Source organism: Myripristis murdjan, chromosome 13, assembly GCF_902150065.1.
Source record: "Myripristis murdjan chromosome 13, fMyrMur1.1, whole genome shotgun sequence".
Taxonomy (NCBI): domain Eukaryota; kingdom Metazoa; phylum Chordata; class Actinopteri; order Holocentriformes; family Holocentridae; genus Myripristis; species Myripristis murdjan.
In genome coordinates, this window is record NC_043992.1 from 11,946,705 (window position 1) to 11,961,363 (window position 14,659).

The 14,659-nt window shown below is 41.8% G+C and overlaps 1 protein-coding gene across 2 annotated transcripts in view; it reads left to right on the top strand.

Moving 5' to 3' along the window:
• The first annotated feature begins 7,550 nt into the window (after positions 1-7,550).
• Positions 7,551-14,659, top strand: part of LOC115370529 (alpha-2-macroglobulin-like protein 1) — a 47,696-nt gene continuing 40,587 nt past the window's right edge. Inside the window, exons 1-4 of one of the 2 annotated variants that reach the window (XM_030067560.1) lie at positions 7,551-7,771; positions 10,124-10,307; positions 11,914-12,070; positions 14,549-14,601. In XM_030067560.1, the coding sequence (XP_029923420.1) occupies positions 7,689-7,771; positions 10,124-10,307; positions 11,914-12,070; positions 14,549-14,601 (477 nt within the window). In that variant the 5' untranslated portion in view covers positions 7,551-7,688. The remainder of the gene's footprint in view (positions 7,772-10,123; positions 10,308-11,913; positions 12,071-14,548; positions 14,602-14,659) is intronic. The other variant, XM_030067559.1, reaches the window with a different exon arrangement.

Genomic DNA, 14,659 nt, shown 5'->3' on the forward strand with positions numbered 1-14,659 from the left:
GCTCAGATATGTAAATTTACAGTTTTTTTCTTGCAGTCTGACACTTAAATTAATGATGTTAGTGCTTCTGCTTAAAAATACAGATTTCAAAGGCAACATCAATAAACATAATTGACCTCTAACCATGAACAACTATTGTACAATATTACGATACAATCAAAAGGTCCCATTATTTAAAAAAAATGCTTCATTTTGACTAAAGAGAGATCTGTGTGGATTCAAAAATTGAGAGGATTTTTGCATAAATCGCCTCCAAAACAAAAGCCACTTGAAAATAACATGAGACAATACACACGGTACAGCAAATGATTTTATTGCCTTTAAATTATTTATCAAAATTAGATTTTCCTCCAGAGATTAAACATCATCCCATGATTATTCTCGTGTGTTCTCAATTGTTTTAGAGCTTGACACTCGATTTGCCATCAGGAGCCATTCGGAGGTTTAACACCTTTTGAGACAGCACAAGCTTTTTCCACATCTGATCTGTACACATGTACTAAATGTGGTGAAACTCGCTGTGACCAAATCCTCAGGACTGTTGAAATGTGATTCCTCTCTTTCTTCTCTTTTTATTTTCCTAATAAAACCTTCATCTACCCTGTACAGACCGCCAGGGTGAGACCAATTTAATCATTTAAAATGCAAAAAAGTTGATTGGAATCCATGCAAGTGTGTATGAATATTTTTTTTTATCATCATCATCATCATTGTCATTGTCCTGGCTGTAGTGGAGAATTCTTTTGGTCTAAATATTATTTCAAATATTATTTTAAGACTTTTCCACCTCAGTAAAACTAAAATACTGGGGTCAACATTGAATTTGGATTTTTTTTGTTTGTTTGTTTTTGCCATTAAAATGTTTAAATTTAAAGCAAAGAATATTATCTGTTAGACACTTCAATCAAAAATGATTACTTCTGGTCAAAAATAAAAAATAAAACACACACACTCGTCAGGGTGCAGTTAATTTTGGCAGACACACCAGTTAGAAGCGAGTCACGTAATTTATTGATCGAGAATGACCATCTGTCAAAGTCAAGAAACTGAGGGCGCAAAGAGGAGTGACATGACGCACAACACACCTCCTCCATGGTAATAGTGCTGATCTGCTTCGATGTACAGAGCCAGATTATTATTTTACAACTGAGATTTTGCCTGTCACTCTCCGTTTCCGTTTCCTAGCAGGATCCCAAATTGAACAGAACAGAACAGAGTGAGTTTACGTCGACGAAAAACCCACATTACTAGATTACTGTTGTCTTTCTCAGGGTGTTCCACCACGGTCTCTCATAACAATATTGTGGTTGGGGGAGAGTGTACCAGCCATCCAGCGATTTCAAGTCATCGTGGTCTCATTACAGCAGGCTGTTGGTAATCCTTTGCCTTTGATCTGGGAGCTAAAGGGAGCTGTGTTTTACAGTAGAGCAAACAACGTTCTGCCTGCTCCCTCAGCACCTCCACCAGGAGCCCTGCGCGAGCTGAGGAGCCTCAGCCTGAGAGTGGGACTGTATGAGAATGTGTGTGTGTGTGTGTGTGTGTGTGTGTGTGTGTGTGTGTGTGTGTGTGTGTGTGTGTGTGTGCGTGTGTGTGTGTGTGTGTGGAGACAGTCACAGACAAAAACAGAAATAGAGAGGCTTGTTGGGGAGGGGGTGTTATTCAATTAAAGGTTCAACAGAGGGAGATTCACTTGATAGGATGGAGGATTCTTGATAGTGATGCTGTGTTATTAAAAGGGAAATCCACACTGTATAATAATAATAAACTTTATTTATATAGCACCTTTCATGCAAAAATTGCAGCCGAAAGTGCTTCACAGCAATAAAATTAACATATAATGAGCATAAACAGAGTACAGAATAAACGCAAATAGAAGCAATTGTAAGGTGTTTGGTTTTGTTTTTCTGGTATTCCCATATCTCATCATGTTGAGCTGTTTACAGTGTAATTACAATTCACCTTTTTCACCGCAGTCACTGACATGAAATAGCAAGGTTAACACGGGTGTTACTAATGACATTAATTAAGGTTCAGATCTATTTAAAGGACCCCATTTGGCCCATTTACTGCAGTTTACACACATTTGACTCTGCGACAAAACCATTTTGCAAATCATGAGGGGATGCTGAAGATTTCCCAGCATGTAATCAAAACCGCTTGATTTTTTTAAATTTGGATTTTTGGTTGAAACAGCCATCTTATAATGTTTTGATTCTGTGGCTGACAAAGTCGTCTCCATTCATAAACCTCAGAACGGATAACGGGCTATGGAAAAAACAAGCAAGCACACGTTTCCTCAGGGACTGTTTTTCCCTGGTGGAGAGACCGCACCACTCCGCACAGTTTCACATCATCAAAACACAACAGTGCTGCCGCTTTTAGGACAACTAATGTGGACGACTTTATCACAAAAGTTTGAAGGCTCTGGATATCTGGATAAAAGGGAGGAAAAATGATATCGCAGATCTAAAATACGCTGAACACGCAAAATCACCGGTAGCGTCCTTCAAGCGTTTCAGAGCCTCTCCAGTGAGGCCGCATGAAGAGCAGCAGGGCCCTGGCTCTGCTCGATCTGAATGCAACATAGCCTCGGTTCATCTTATTGGTAACACCTGTTTTTACCTGCTATTTCATGTCAATAGAGCTCGACCCCAGAAAGGGGGAAGGCTGCTGTTTTACACCGACATTCAACAGACATACTACCATGAAGGACCTGGTCTGTGCAGGCGTGGCCTTACAGGACTGAAGGTCGAAGGTTCCCCTCGGCACAGCCTCACGAGATCAAACCGCTGTAACTTGTTGTAACTGTTACTCCTCAAGAAAGTACCTTCAAGAAATCGTTGTAACCAAAATGGCGCAGCTTTTAATCTTCAGTGAAAATCACTACTAGTTATGCTTGTTAACTTTTGCTAATGAAAACATGAAACGAGGCGACAATTTCATCATTTAATTTGCATTTATTCTAAAGGAAAATGAGTTACGTTCTATAAGCAACAACTTAAATTTAGTCAATTAATTTTTTTTTTCAGGTGCTGCCTCTTAAGTTTTCCAAAAGAAAAACTGTGCAAAGTGGATTTTGAGATAAAGAGCACAGGATCCACATCTGGACCCTCTGGATTCGGACAGTCTCGTTGAGCAACCATGACATACATGGTCTAAAAATGTGATGTTCAAAAGAAGCGTCCCCTGAGACCTCGCTGTTGTGCGTTGAGGAAGCAGTGGAATTATGACCCAGCGTTTGCTAACCAGTCGGCTTGTTTGTGAACTTCTTTTCCACAGTTTCTGCGCAGCATGTACGCTACCGTCTTGTTTGTCTTCCAACATAAGCCACTTGTTTTTTTCTCTTTACTGTTAATTTTATTTCAAGAACAATAACCCAGGTACTCAGTTTTGTCCGTGCACTGTTTCTGCGTTGTTTCTTGGTTTCGGGATCAGCAACTGGAAATGCAAAGACAACAGTGAAAATGGGCGCACCTTGTGAAGTTTATATGATTCTCTTTCATTGACAACAAAAAGTTCATGCTCATTTTCTGGAAAGGCTTTCTGGGAAATGTAGGAAATCAATAACTGGAGTAGAAGCAGAAGACAGAGGCTGAGGGAAAGTGGATGGCCTACGATGAAAAGGAAAATTAGAACTCATCGTCACATCACGATGATTCATAACAGGGTATCAGTATCTCAGGGTGATTTTTTTCTTTATGAGTTCACACAGGCGGCAGGCAGGCAGGCGGGGTGTACTGGAGCTAACTGGCACCGTTTGGGTCTTGGGGTGCCCACGGGACTCCTGAGAGCAGCCAAGACAGTGCTCACTAACCCCCTGAGAAACTACAGAGCCAAGAGAGCCGAGGAAAACCAAAGGCAGGCGGCTCTCGACTGTTATCCCCCACCTGGAGCTCCGCGTATCCCCGAGTAGCCCTGATAGACCTCTACACACACACACACACACACACGCACACTGCACAGACACACACACACACACATCGACCCATGGATTTTTGTTATACCAATATGGGAATCATCCGCTCATATGGACTCACTGACAACACTTCTCGGGGATTGTGCTCATCGCTGGCTCATGTACCGACGCTGTGGGCTTCTGTTTGTCCCTGATCTTCAACATTTTGGTAGAACTGTGGATTCCAATAAAGGCTTGTTAAACAACAGATTTCATTCTCCTACTCAAGAGGGCCCTGCATGGCCCAGAGGCGTAAGCTGCTCCTTTGAACATCTAAATCCCCATGCAGCGTCTGACTTCCCTTTGTTATTCGCTGGTGGTTGTTCCTTCACTCGCACTGTTTTTTTTTTTTTTTTTTTGTTTCTCTTCAGTGTGTGCCACCACTTGGGAAAGGCTCCACTGGACTGCGTAGTGGGAGCTTTTTACAGTAAAACATCATTTCATTGAGATCATCAAGCTCCAGTTAATTGATTTTTTATATGTCTTTGTAGGACCAAAGGCTGCTCATATTGTTTTAATGAAGAATTAAGCAGCCAGAGATGGAAAGGCAAATTTAATGAGCCCCTCCCTGGAATGGAGATGAGAGACATGAAACACATGAAACAGTCCTCGCCTCGCAATCCTAATGTCTGCTGCCCTCTCCTGCCTATTGCTGTAAATACACAGCTGTCCAATTCACATGGCTTACATCTAGGCAGTGCACTAACTGTGATGTGAAGGTGGAACAGAGAAAAACAACCAGCATTTATCTAACCCCCTGTCAAACTATTGTTGCTACAAATGTATTTATGAACAATAATTACTTGTCTGTCATTATTATTTTTGGTGAAATGAAATCTAAATAAAGCCTATCACCTTTAAAGCTTCAACCAATAAAAAAAAAAAAAATGGTTTCTGTTGTTTGCCCTAGTTTGGCAGTATGATTAGATTATCAGTGTGACCAGGCTTCCTCTCAAATGGCTTTTTGAAGGAAAAATTCAAGGATTCAGAGTTTGACCCCGTCAGGCTGGAAATGCCTCTGAAACAGTATGAAATAATTAACCTCTTCTTCTAATATTAATGATAATGCCATCAATAATAATACAATTGTTGGTCATATGTTGGTTTACAAATTGATATATCAGTACAAGACTGATCGCTGCTGATTGACTCTATAGGGGTTGCACTGATGTGTGATCATCATGAAAAATTCCCTAATTGAATTCTCATAAAATAATTGCAGCAATATCTGATTGCCATTTTCAAAACAGGTACTAGTAACAGTGGCTTTCAGAGTGCACTGAAATCATTACGAAAGCCACACACAATTTCCACTCCACAGAAAATATAAACTGGAAATTACTGAGCGACTTGAATTCTGAGGAAGGGAACATTGCTCATACTCTCAAAATGTCAGCAACTAATTTGCCTCAGCCCGCAACCATCTTTCCTCCGAGTGGCATTGTTGCCAAACCGAGAGCACCCCTGAGCCAAAACCATAGGGTGTGCAGGATTGTGGATAAATCCGGTGCCAGAATAGAAAAGTACAGTATGCAAGCCTAATGTATTCACAGAGGAAAAGACTTTGTTGTAATTTTTGTGCCATTCAGTCTGCTTCCTGATGGATTTGTTTGAGCAGCACAGATCAAAGGCCAGTGCAGACATAAAAGACCTGGAGCAGACGCCCTGGAAACTGTCACCCTATCGTCTCCCGCATCGGCTCTATGGCACTTCTTTAGATTAACTGGAGGATTTCAGGCTTGTGTGTGTATGTGTGTGTGTGTGAGTGTGTGTGTGAGAGTGATGAACCGAGAGACTGTCTGTGTGTCGGAGAGAAAAAAGGAGAATGTGTCTTTGTAATGGGTGGAATGCCTAATGCACACAAAAGCTATCTCTGCTAAGTCCAATTCAAGTGAAGAAATGGGATAAATGTGGAAAAATGCAATTAGCGCAAAGGAAATTCAGAACAGGAGGTAGTTAGCAGCCCCTGTCAGACTTGAGGTGAAAGCCACGGGCCTGCTGTCATGTGCTGGTCCGGTCACACTGGCTCTCACAGCTGAACTGGTTTAGTGGGACCACCACCTCCCTCCGGTCTGGAAACCAGTTCCTCCACACAGTTTCAGCCTTTGCCCTGCACAGAGCGCTGATCTGTATTCTGTTTCCAGTCCATTCAGTTCTCCCTGAGGAATGAAAGAGGGAGCGCCGGATCTCAGACAGAAGCTTTTTGATATCCTGTGGGAAATTCTCCTCATGTTTACCCATCTAGTGTTGGAGAGGAAGTGCCTCCTCTCTGCTCCTTGATGCTCGGCTGCCTGCTGAGCCCTTCCCTGCATGAGGACGCGACAAACCAGCCTCTGCCTGCTGCCTCAGCTCACATTTTGTACACATCAGATTGTGTTTATTTATTTATTAACATTTTTGGGGGTGGGGAGTTCAATTATAGAAATTTGATCAATCCACCATCGCTGGTCTGACCTTCATATAAATTATTTTAATAATGCTACTCTTATGAGGGTAAATTTCCAATTTTCTGAGAAAATTCACGTTCTTTCAAAAACATGGGAGAAAAAGGTGGCAAGCAAATTAGCAAAAAACAGCCCAAAAATCTCAGTATTAAATTAAGAAGAAGTTACAAGAAAATTCCTTGAAAATTAGGGGAGAAAATATTTTTATTAAGAATATTGAAACTATTTTTGTTTTTTAAATTTTATTTCAAGAAAAAATACCACAAAAATACCCCCCCCCAAAAAAAATGAAAAAATAAAATAAAAACATAGCAACAACAATAATAATTACCACAAGATTACAAAACATCAACAAACAAACAAATAAATAAATAAACACATACATTCATACATAAAAACGAATAATTGAATAAATGGACAAATAAATGAATAATAATGACTGAATAAACAAACAAACATAAAAATAAATAATTAAACAAACAAACAAATAAATAAATTGCCCAAAATGGATAAACGAGTGCATGCATAAAAATTACTAATAAATAAATAAAAACAAAGCTAAGGAGAGCTGCTTTGGGCTCAGACTGGGAGCAGGAGGCTCCTGACGCCTCAGGCCTCCTGAACGCCGCAGGAAGCAGGAGGAGGCTGATCTGGACGCCTGGGTGATGTTGCTGGTGACTGGTTATGGAGCAGTGATGTCAAACTGTGAAAATGTTCCCAGAAACACTCCTCACACTCCTGTTTGATCAGCCCCTCAGAGTCCTACATGATAAACAACTGAGACCTGGGACTGACGCATGGGACTGACTTGGTCTCTGTTATCCTTCATTCTCGGTGTGGCCGGTTGTTGCCCATAAAAAAAAATGAACAGATTTGGGTCACGGTGCCCATCCCAAAACAACAACTCCCGTCTTCTCACCCACCTACTACATGTTTGGCCCCTCGGAGTGTTTGTGGTGTATGTTTTTTGAAAATTCTCCAGAAAACGGGAGGGCTGGGTTGCTGGCAGCAGGGAGTGCTGTGTGATTCAACTTTTGGGAAGTGAAACCTCTTGAGGGAATAGGGAGGAGGCTGCTAAGGTCCAACGGCTGTGGGGGGGAGTGACTCCGGGGGTGGGGGTGGCGGTGCTTTGCGTATAAACAGCGGCGTTTGAGCAACTTTCTGCCCTGCACAAGCCTCTCTTTGAGCGACACGGGGGGGTGAGAGTGTGAGCGGTGCGTCCTCCAACTGCATTCTGGTCCGGTCGCGTTGTCCCGCTGCTTGCACAGCACCGACAGGGTTTTGCAGACATGGCACCTGTCCTGCAAATGTTTGCTTTCTTAGTCGCATCAGCGCTCCTGCAAACTGCGACATCGGTCAATTTCAATGAGACGTAAGTACAGCAACTTTTCTGTGTGGCAGTGCGTGTGTTTCTAAGCTCAGCTGCAGCCGATTGGCGAGCAAAAGGACTTTTTTTTCTCTTAAAGTCTGCTGCGTGTGTGTGTGTGTGTGTGTGTGTGTGTGTGTGTGTGTATGTGTGTGTCAGTATGCGCCACATGCATGATCCACACTAACTGCAAGCCAAGCTGGCTGGCTGCCAGGGCGCAGGGGCAGCAGCACGTGACAAAGTTACAAACAAATTGCAGTGGAGTGTGATTTCATCAAGTCGTGCATTTTAGTGCTAAGTTTGTTATCACTGAGTAAACAAAAATCTGATTGATGGGGAGGAGAAGTCCACTGGTTGGTCCCAGGATACTGTTATGCAATCAGCCCTCCCCACCAGAGTGTATGTGTGTGTGTGTGTGTGTGTGTGTGTGTGTGTGTGTGTGTGTGTGTGTGTGTGTGTGAGAGAGAGAGAGAGAGAGAGAGAGAGAGAGAGAGAGAGAGAGAGAGAGAGAGAGAGAGAGAGAGAGAGAGAGAGAGAGAGAGAGAGAGAGAGAGACTATAGCATACTCTTCTCATTTGCCACCAACATCTCTATAACCAACTTATTATTTTGTCCACCTAATAAATTATTAACCACAGGTCACCATCAGTTTATGTCATTTTTACTGCTTGCATATAGACGTATTGATTTTTAGCTATTGTTGGGAAATAATGGGAAAAAAAATGCGTTATTATATTTGGACTCATGATGATGTCTGCATATTTTTGTGTATGTGTGTGCGTGTGTTTCTTTTTTTTTTCCACCACTCCTGTCAGATGTTACTTTTATTCGGATCATTATTTACACCAAACCCACGTAGTTTCATATATCAGAGTTGACCGGACAAATGACATCATCCCGGGCCAAAACAGCACCGGTGTTCTCGTCAACACACCCAAAAACTCGGTTGAATGTGTCCTTTATTTGTCAGTGGCAGCAGCAGGCCCGTGTGTGCAAGGTGCACGAGGACAGCAAGCAGCCCGGCTCAGTCCAGCTGATACTGTCTAGTTTAGACGCTCTGCCATGCAATATACACAGAAACAATACTGAAAGCACTTTCCTGCATTAGAATTGTAGCTTTTTCATGAGTGAAAATGTTAACTGGGTTATTTCATGGAGGAGAAGGAGGTCTTGAGGGAGGCTCTTGATTCTTGTTGAGCACTATGGACACAACTGGAAAGGATAGTGTCAATATTTTTCAAGTCAGACTCACTCAAAATGTTGATTCTTATTAGACAAAGCACAACTGCACCTCTCAAAATAAGACATTTAGCTTGCAATGTTGAGTTTTGACTGAAGAAGACAAAGTTGCTTATTTTTTTCTTTACAGTTAATGTTTTTACAATAGTCTTTGAACTATATACTCAGTTTTGTCCATGTATTCGGGCTGGGATGATATGCTTATCTCTCGATACTAACACAATACGTGGGTGCCGATTTGATATGGATTGCAAATCGATATTATGATTTACTGAGATTTTTGTTTTTTGAGCTATCCTCTAGTTTGTGGATGTAAAGTTTCATGAGGCTCTGATTATCCTAAAGGTCATAACCGCTCATTTCATACAGTGATGTCAAGTTCTCAGCTCCAAGAGACCCCAGGCCTCAGTCTGTACAAATGCAACATTTTACAGCAGGCCAAAAGAATAACACATTTGGACTGCATGGTTTGTGGCCCAAACTGAATGGGATCAGCATAATGTGGGCATGTCTGGAAAGGGGAGACCAGTGGCTGCCAGAGGACCCATTTTCATTCAGACATCTGGAGGTCAGAGGTCAAGGGACCCCTTTGAGAATGGACATGCCAGTTTTTCCCTTCGCCAAAATTTAGCCAAACTTTGGAGCGATACTGAGTCTGCTTGCTGACAACCTTGCATGAAATGCTTAGTACCAACAAAATAGTAGTTCCAAAGATAGTAGTGCATAATAATTGTTCAAAGCTTGTTCTGAATAAACATAAAAATCAAACAGACACACCATGACTGTCAGTGAGTTTCTTGTTTTCAGAAAAAAAATGTAATAGTTTCTGAGGCTGAAATCATTTACCCTAGCAGTCAGGTGCTCCTTCAATTATAAAGGACGGGAATCAACACGTTAATGCAGACTTTTACCCAGTATTGTGAAGAACTTTGTCCAGCAAACAGGCTGTAGTGCAAGTTCCCTTTTATTATCCCAGGAAAGTGAATTTATTAGTATGACAACTGTAATCATGTCACTCTCAGTGCTATTACCTTTCAATACTAAACAACAGTAAGTATGATTCAGTGAAAACAAATAGTGCCACACTTAATTTTTCATGCATCTCCTCCCTACCTGCAGCATTTTTGCGGTGATGGTGAGCTCCCAGGTGACAGGAGGCAGCCAGGAGAGCCTGTGTGCTCAGATCCACAGCCCGACAGAGCCGGTCTCCCTGATCATCACTCTGATGATGGAGGATAAGAGCAACACCACGCTGCTGGAAGAGGCCGTCAAGCAGGACTTCTACCGCTGTATAAACTTCCAGGTGTGGCTCAGTCATGTGTATAATACACATCTGGCAACTTGTCAATCTGGGCGATTTTCAGGGTTTTGGGGATGTATTTCAGACAAGTAACCTGTTACATTTGTAACTGAAAACTTCCATTTTCTTGCAGTTTTCCTGCATTTTGTTTCTGATCACAACAAATATAATGACAGCCAGGCAGAATGAAACTAATTTGCGGCGGCTCAGTGCATCCACAGTGTTTCCAGGCATGCGGTAAAGTGATCATCTGCAATGAATGTTCTTGCTTTATGTAAATTTGGCAACTTTAGTGACAAGCGGCTGGTTCTGTTTCTACTACCTTATTATTAAAACACATCACTTCCTTTGCACAAGAGTTTTCAAAAAAAAGAGGCAACCTCTTATAGATGTTTACTAATGTAAAATCTTTCATGGACGGGCTAGAGGTTCAATCAATTTTGTGTGGTATCAGTTTGTGATAGAGAGGAGCAAAATGGACATTTGTTTGATGATAAAGTTGCAGATTATTACTTTAAGACCATTTCTTTTTGATTTTTGCTCATGTGTGGACATTCTGCCCACCCCTCAGTCCTCCATTAAAGCCCCTGGCAAAAATCCTGATGTCATTTTGCACTTAACCATCCAGGCGCCATGACCATGGCTGTCAGCATCAACGGTTAATGACTCTTTAAATTAGGTACTCTGGTTTGTGTCACACTGCTGCTTGTTGTTATGCAACTGACCAGCCTTGTTCCATATTGATTCCAAATGAACCGTTGACCCCAATCAGCTCTGTGACAATAGCACTTAGTTTCAATTCATTCCACAGTGATTTGCCCCTGTGTAGCCCTGATCTGGCAATTCTCTATCTGCAACTAAACAAAGGCTTCTTTCTGCCAGAGGCTAGCTATGTACCTGCATTCCACTGTATAACACCCCCAACCCCCGACTTTCAGTCTCCCTCTGTTCCTCTCTCTCTCGCATACACACATACAAGCATACACACACACACACACACACAAGCACTAAACGCCCCTCACAAATTTGGAAGTGGTTCCAGTCTCTGTTATGTAATAGCACTTGCATTAGCAAGTGAAAACATATGCTACAAGTATGTTTGCTTTTGACAATTGCTGTCATTAACCTTCTGTCGTGAAAGTGGTCTGCTGTTGCTCAATATCAGCAGAGTGCATTTTCCTCCCCAAGTCACAGGCCTCTAGGAGAGGAGCTACATGCATTTGCATCCACTGTTCATGCACAGATGTCTCTACTGGGGATTTTCCACCATAATGTTTGTCAGATGCTGCACAGCAAACGCACTTCCTGGAGGATTCTGTATGTAGCATTTGCATAAGTGCTAGTCAGGACAAAGTGAACCATTGTGCTTGGCTCTGTTCAGTTTGGCTCGGTGCAGTGCGATAGAGATGGGAAATGCTTCGGGGCAAATTGTAGCTCTGAAGGCAAGGTGAAACAAAATGAAACAAAGAGCACATCCGGCTGATTGTCAGTACTTAAGGAAAAATCACTTTGCATACTCCCGGGACACTTCTTTTCCTTCGTTTTGGCTCAGCACAATGAACCCCCCGCCATGTCCTCCCTAACAGATGCGTGTCGGGTGATATTGCAGGTTCCCATGGTGAGCTCCAGCACTGTGGCCACCATTGTTGTCGTCGTCCAGGGGGAGAATGACTCGATGACCAAGAAGACCAAAATCCTCATCATTCCCCCTGCTTTCATCAACATCATCCAGACTGATAAACCAATCTACAAACCCGGGCAGACCGGTAAGCATCTAGTGGAAAAGCACCCGCTTGAGCGATGTGTGGCTTATTCTGACTCTCTGTAAAAAGTCAAATCCCTAAAATTATCTCAAAATTCAGTCCACTTGCTGATTTACTTGAAGCATTGTAGCTCTGTGCCTCTCAGTGGAATTCCTAATGCTGCTGTCACACTTTTCCCATCATTTACAACATCCAGGCGGCGATGATTACCAGTTCAGCAGTATTTGCATAGCCAGGCTCTACTTATTTGCGTATCTGCAAAATCTTCATCACCTTGAGTCACTTTGCTGGTTGTCAGCTTCAGGACATTTTATGCTCTCCACACACAGAAAGGGGAGGATTCCTCAAGCGTTCTTCACCTAAGGTAGAGGCTTAACATAAATCCATAATGACTCAAAGAATCCTGTTTTTGGTTTTAAAAAAAGGAAAGAAAAAAACAATGTCAAATGATAGTAGAAAATCCAGTGGAGCATTTTTAATTCTATTTATTCTTAAAGGTGCGATGTGTAGGATTTTAAGAATATGCAATATTACTGGCATAAACAACTGAGACCATGGTCAGATGATTAGCAGCCTCTGTCTCACATGAGTGGTATTGTTAGTGCTATTGTTCCTCAAAATTAAAGGCATATTTCCCATTAACACCCATTCTTCATGTTGCCTCTCTCTGGGTCCCAGATACAGATGTTGAAAGTGATAACAGTTTCCATTGACCTTTTACTCCTTCCAGACAGAAATTCTCAGAGTTTTAGCTGTGTTTGCTTTGGAAGAACAGCGCCCCCTTTCTGTTTTGTGCAGTAAAATAATGGACTAGGTTTCACTGCAATGGAAAATGCGGTGTAAAAGCCAGTAGGCCTCAAAAGTCACACATTTGACAACAAATCCTTGCTAAAATGTGGAATATTGGATCCGTTGTGTTTTTACAGTAAGGAAAATCCACAGGGGTTTCATGAAATTATCCCTGTCATAGTCTGTGTGTTAAGCCGGAGTTCACCAGCAGGGGCCACACCATCAATGAGAGGCGCCGAAATTATTTATTGATAAGATGATGATTGTTTGAGGCTTGAACTTGATTGTAGTTCTTCAGATAATGGACTGTGTGTAGGGAATCCGCCGTAGCACCCGGGCACGATGAACCCCCCCCTTATCACCCCCCTCAGGACTTTATGGAGGAAGGTGGAAAGTGGAGTGGAGCAAGAAGAAAGAGAAATGGGCCAGGAGAGAATACGAGAGCGAAACAGTAGCTGAGGGTTGGGTTATTTGCAGGAGTACCAGAAGAGGTTCGGTCCTGCTCCTGAAACTCCGCTAGTAGCTTCAATTAAAACTTGAGCATTTTTATTTGCATATTTCGCCCTTCAATGGGACTGTATCCACTGAATTCTGTTGCCACTTTCCAATTGAAATATGCATTTTGCTAACAAATATCTACTGGCGCACATTAGCTCGCTGTTTTGTGACAGGATTTGTTGGATAAATTGACAACAAGCACAATTTTAGCTCGCTACTGAAACGCAAAAAATAGCTGGTTAGGTTGCTACCATGTCCCGTTCTCTGGCCTGTTGAGTTTCTGTGTTCAGGGATGACGAGAAAAACATTAAGAGGACGAGAATCGCCACAGGAGCAACTTGGAAGCTGTCTTATTTACACAGTGGATCAGGTGTATTCGAATATTCGTCTTGGAATTTAAAAACAACAACAACAACAACAAAAAACAAAAACAAAAATGAGATCCATTTCAGGAGAAATTAGATGGTGACACTGCAACCACTGAACACAAATAAAATTCTACTACAACACTCATTTGTTTTTGTTTTTTTGTTTTTTTTGTTTTGTTGGTTTTTATTAATTCTGGGACATTTATTTCAAAAACACATAATACACCTTGTAAATAAAACAGCTTCCAAGTTGCTCCAAGGTTTATTTTTTTCACTTTGACAGAGCTAGGCTAACGACTCCCATAGATTTCAAATCTTTATGCTAAGCTAACACAAAATGCTACCCATAGGAACCGAACCACTGGACGTACAGAGGAGAAAATGGTATCAAACGTCTCATCTTAGTCTTGATAAATCAGAAAAAGGGTATTTTGCCCAAAATGTTGTATCTTTCCTTCAAACTTGTGTCCCAAAATGAATACATTAATGTTTTACTGGTGTTAAATGCGACATGTAGTGCTCTTCAAAATATATCATAAGAACACCATAAAGGTCCATGCTGAGCCGTTTGAAACATGGTGGTACAGAATCTCTATAAAACGTTCTGCCATGGTGCACGACTAAAGAAGTGATTTGTGGCACCTCTTTGTGCTCTGTAATATGCATAATAATTTTGAATAAAGGCCTACATATGTTGAGTTATATGCATATTGCCCTGTCCTGGTTGTACTGTGTGCACGAGAGCCATCAAGACAAAACACTGTGCATTCATTTATACACGGAGGATAAATTAATTCCAACTTGGACTTGTTTTTCTTTATTTCAGTCCAGTTCCGGATCGTCTCTCTGGATACCCGTTTTGTCCCTGTGGATCGCGTGGTAAGTTCAGTCGTTCCAAAGTTTGTGATCTGGTGTGATTTCTACCATTTAGTCACTA